Below are 3,649 nucleotides of genomic sequence, written 5' to 3'. Positions count from 1 at the left end.
TACAAATTTGGACACACCAAGGTACAAACCCCCCCATTCACTGCATCCCTGGGCTTTGCTCGACCTGACAGTGATGTGCTACAACATTCCCTTTCTCAAGGTGTTCTTCAAAGCTGGGCTGCTGGGACTCCTGGAGGAGATGAGGGATGAGAAGCTGGCACAGCTCATCACCCGCACTCAGGCCAGGTGCAGGGGTTACCTGATGAGAGTGGAGTACCAGAGAATGGTGGAGCGCAGGTACACCTTCCTCTTCTTTAGTTCAAGCAATTTTGCTCTTGGGAAAGTGCTAAAACTTGCCAGACTGAGAATATTCATTACACTTTTTAATTATGCCTCAGGGAGTCCATCTTCTGCATCCAGTACAACATTCGTTCATTCATGAATGTCAAACACTGGCCATGGATGAAGCTGTTCTTCAAGATCAAGCCCTTGCTGAAGAGTGCAGAGTCTGAGAAGGAAATGGCCAACATGAAGGGGGAGTTTGAGAAAACCAAGGAAGAGCTTGCAAAGTCTGAGGCAAAGAGGAAGGAACTGGAGGAGAAAATGGCATCTCTAATGCAGGAAAAGAATGACCTGCAGCTCCAAGTGCAATCTGTAGGTATCGTTAGTGTATTTCTTCCAGGTACATTTACAACACATAACTCTCATGTTACACAATAAATTGCCTGAGAAAATAATATGAATAATCAAAGGTAAAATTCAGACCACTAAGTGTCACCATTAGAATATGATGTTCTAGTTTTGGAATGACTTTTGAAGGATGTAGGCACATAGGTTTGTTTCTCCAAGTTCACAATATAATCACAATATAATCCAATATATATGGATTATATGGATAATATGGATAATATAACCACAATATAATCCAATGTAGTTACTGGAGATTTAGTATTTACAGTATGCAGAGTCTGTAGAGCAATTAATTTGACAACTTACTCTGGTTTCAATCAGTAGACAAAAAAAAAGACCTCTATGTCATTTTCTATGATACATGCTATGTCACATGGTCTGTAAGCACTTTTCCAGAAGGACACAAAAAACCCTCTGCATTCTGTCACAGCCCTCTAGGTACCTCCTAACTCCACTGTGAGATCAAGCTATGGGTCAATATTTAAACATTACCATGAGTCTTTAGATATTTGTATCAAAGATTCAAAATAAAGTCAGGTTCAAATTAAAACCTCTGATGGCACCTAGACTATATATCAATTTAATCTCATTCAAAAAAAATTAATTCAAAGTTAGTGTAGACAAGAAAAGCTAATAAAAAGATAAAAAAGAAAAAAAATATCTACATATTGATATACAGTACTTAACTTTCAGAGAAAGTAATCAAAATTCTTGAGAATAAACGTATTACTGGATATTATCATGTTATCCACAAAAAAAATGAGAGAGAAAAATTGATGAGAGTAAAAAAAACAGAAACAGAATAAAAATGTAATCTGATTTAAAAGAGGATGGGAAAAATAATCACTTCCTAAAAGAAAACAAAAAAGAATAATTCCATGCTTCTTTTCTTGAGCAAGAAATACCATTTATCTTTTCAGCTTTTGAGAACAGTTGCATTTAGCAAACAAATCCATGTTGTTCTAATAGGAAGCAGATGCTTTGGCTGATGCTGAGGAAAGGTGTGACCAGCTCATCAAAACAAAAATACAGCTGGAAGCCAAAATTAAGGAGGTGACTGAAAGAGCAGAGGATGNACCTGGGCAAGTCCAACAACTTCCAGAAGCCCAAGCCTGGCAAAGGCAAGGCTGAGGCCCACTTCTCCCTGGTGCACTACGCTGGCACAGTGGACTACAACATCACGGGCTGGCTTGACAAAAACAAGGACCCTCTGAATGAAACTGTTGTGGGGCTCTATCAGAAGTCATCTCTGAAGACCCTGGCCTTACTCTTTGCATCTGCTGGAGGAGAGGCAGGTCAGTTCTCTGAAATTCCTATTTCCACATTTATTTAATGTCTCTACCTGAGCCATGAATATCTGCTATTGTTTTTCTCTATGTTCCATTCTTAAAACGAATGGTATATATGAAAAAACTTGGTCTTTCAAACTGTAAAGCCATCTCTTTGTTTTCTTTATTTTTTGGTGTTCTTCAGAGGCCAGTGGTGGTGGTGGTGGTGGCAAGAAGGGAGGCAAGAAGAAGGGTTCTTCTTTCCAGACTGTCTCAGCTCTTTTCAGGGTGAGTACAGAAGTAATTGTCTCCACTTCTTTCCTGGATTGTTTTTGTTTGTTTGGTTAGTTTGGTTTGAAGATTGTAAAAACCTCACTTTAGCTTCAACAAGGCCACTTAACTGCAGCTCTTAACATTTTTCTGTATCAAGAAAAATTCTTTGTTTATTCATAAACAAGCTGACAGCAAGTCAGCTGAGGCCAGCTGAGGAAGATATATCTTGATCTCACCTTTCTTCAAATGCTGGAAAAAGCATTTAGCTCAGGCTACACACCAAGGTACAAACAATAAGAATATGGTTATTACAAAGAAACTTCTTTTACTCAAAATTATGTTTTTTGCTATGAACAACTGACCACGATACTCCACAGGTGTTCTGGCTAAGTGGGTATATCCCCCACTCTCATAAAAACACTGCAAACTTTTGTGACTTTCTCTCCTGCTCAAGAGTGAAAGACAGAAGAAAACCCACATTAAAATGGCTATAGTTGGGGATTGCAAATCTATTAATAAGATTTTTCTCACATCTGAAATTGTAAGTGAGGAGGTACTATTTGCTAATTAAAACCTTTACTCATGAACCCCCAGGAAAATCTCAACAAGCTGATGACCAATCTGCGGAGCACTCACCCACATTTTGTGCGCTGTATCATCCCCAACGAGTCTAAAACACCTGGTAAGAACCCCAAGCAGAGATAAAAAATAGTGTGATGCAGCCATTATTCTCTATGTTTTATCATGAATTATCAAATAATTGTCTTATTGCTTAGGTGCCATGGAGCACGAGCTGGTGCTGCACCAGCTGCGCTGTAACGGCGTGCTGGAAGGGATCAGGATTTGCAGGAAAGGGTTCCCCAGCAGAATCCTCTATGCTGACTTCAAACAGAGGTCAGTTTCCTGTCTGATTCCCATTCTGTCTTTCGTGCCCATGTTTTACATCTTAACTATTTTTTTACTTGGGGATATTTTTTAACACTAGCTCTTTCTGGTTATAATTGGAAGAAAAGGGAATGTTGGGGTACATAACAAAAGGCAATATAAATGACTAGCAAAAGAAAAATTGTTGAGAAATGAAGAGTGTCAGGTGTCCTCACTGACTGCTGGGGCATCTCAGTATAGAAGCTCAGTAGAGCTACAGAAGCCATTGATTACAATATTAATAAATGCAGTTGGGGATCGGTGGCAGCAGGCTCTTAGGTAAAAATTACAAACTTAGAGTTCCTTGTATTGCACCAGCTGCCAGTTTCAGGGGAAGAAGCTTTTCTCCAATACAGAGTATAGGAAAGTGACAATGTTCCTCTCAAGCAACTTTCTACGGCATAGCTTCAGTAAAAGGATGGAATTGAACTGACTGGAAATCAATGTCTTCTTCATCATGGCTGGTCCCCTTAAGACTGGAAAAGTTTCCTTAAATTTGTTGCCAGGTTAAGACTTTATTGGAAGGGTATCTCTAAACAAGGGATGAAATTCCA

The 3,649-nt window shown here is 39.2% G+C and overlaps 2 protein-coding genes across 2 annotated transcripts in view; both read left to right on the top strand.

The window, feature by feature from the left end:
- LOC109022897 (myosin heavy chain, skeletal muscle, adult) overlaps positions 1–1,761 on the top strand; it is a 117,035-nt gene extending 115,274 nt beyond the window's left edge. The window contains exon 23 of the mRNA XM_033518801.1: positions 1,627–1,761. Coding sequence (XP_033374692.1) covers positions 1,627–1,761 — 135 coding nt within the window. The remainder of the gene's footprint in view (positions 1–1,626) is intronic.
- A 992-nt stretch (positions 1,762–2,753) lies between these two features.
- Positions 2,754–3,649, top strand: part of LOC107212295 (myosin heavy chain, skeletal muscle-like) — a 6,086-nt gene continuing 5,190 nt past the window's right edge. The window contains exons 1-2 of the mRNA XM_015645347.2: positions 2,754–2,853; positions 2,948–3,065. Coding sequence (XP_015500833.2) covers positions 2,754–2,853; positions 2,948–3,065 — 218 coding nt within the window. The remainder of the gene's footprint in view (positions 2,854–2,947; positions 3,066–3,649) is intronic.

This window comes from Parus major, chromosome 18 (assembly GCF_001522545.3).
Source record: "Parus major isolate Abel chromosome 18, Parus_major1.1, whole genome shotgun sequence".
Taxonomy (NCBI): Eukaryota; Metazoa; Chordata; class Aves; order Passeriformes; family Paridae; genus Parus; species Parus major.
Note: the sequence above shows the minus strand (reverse complement) of the source record. Positions and strands in the feature narration are given on the sequence as shown.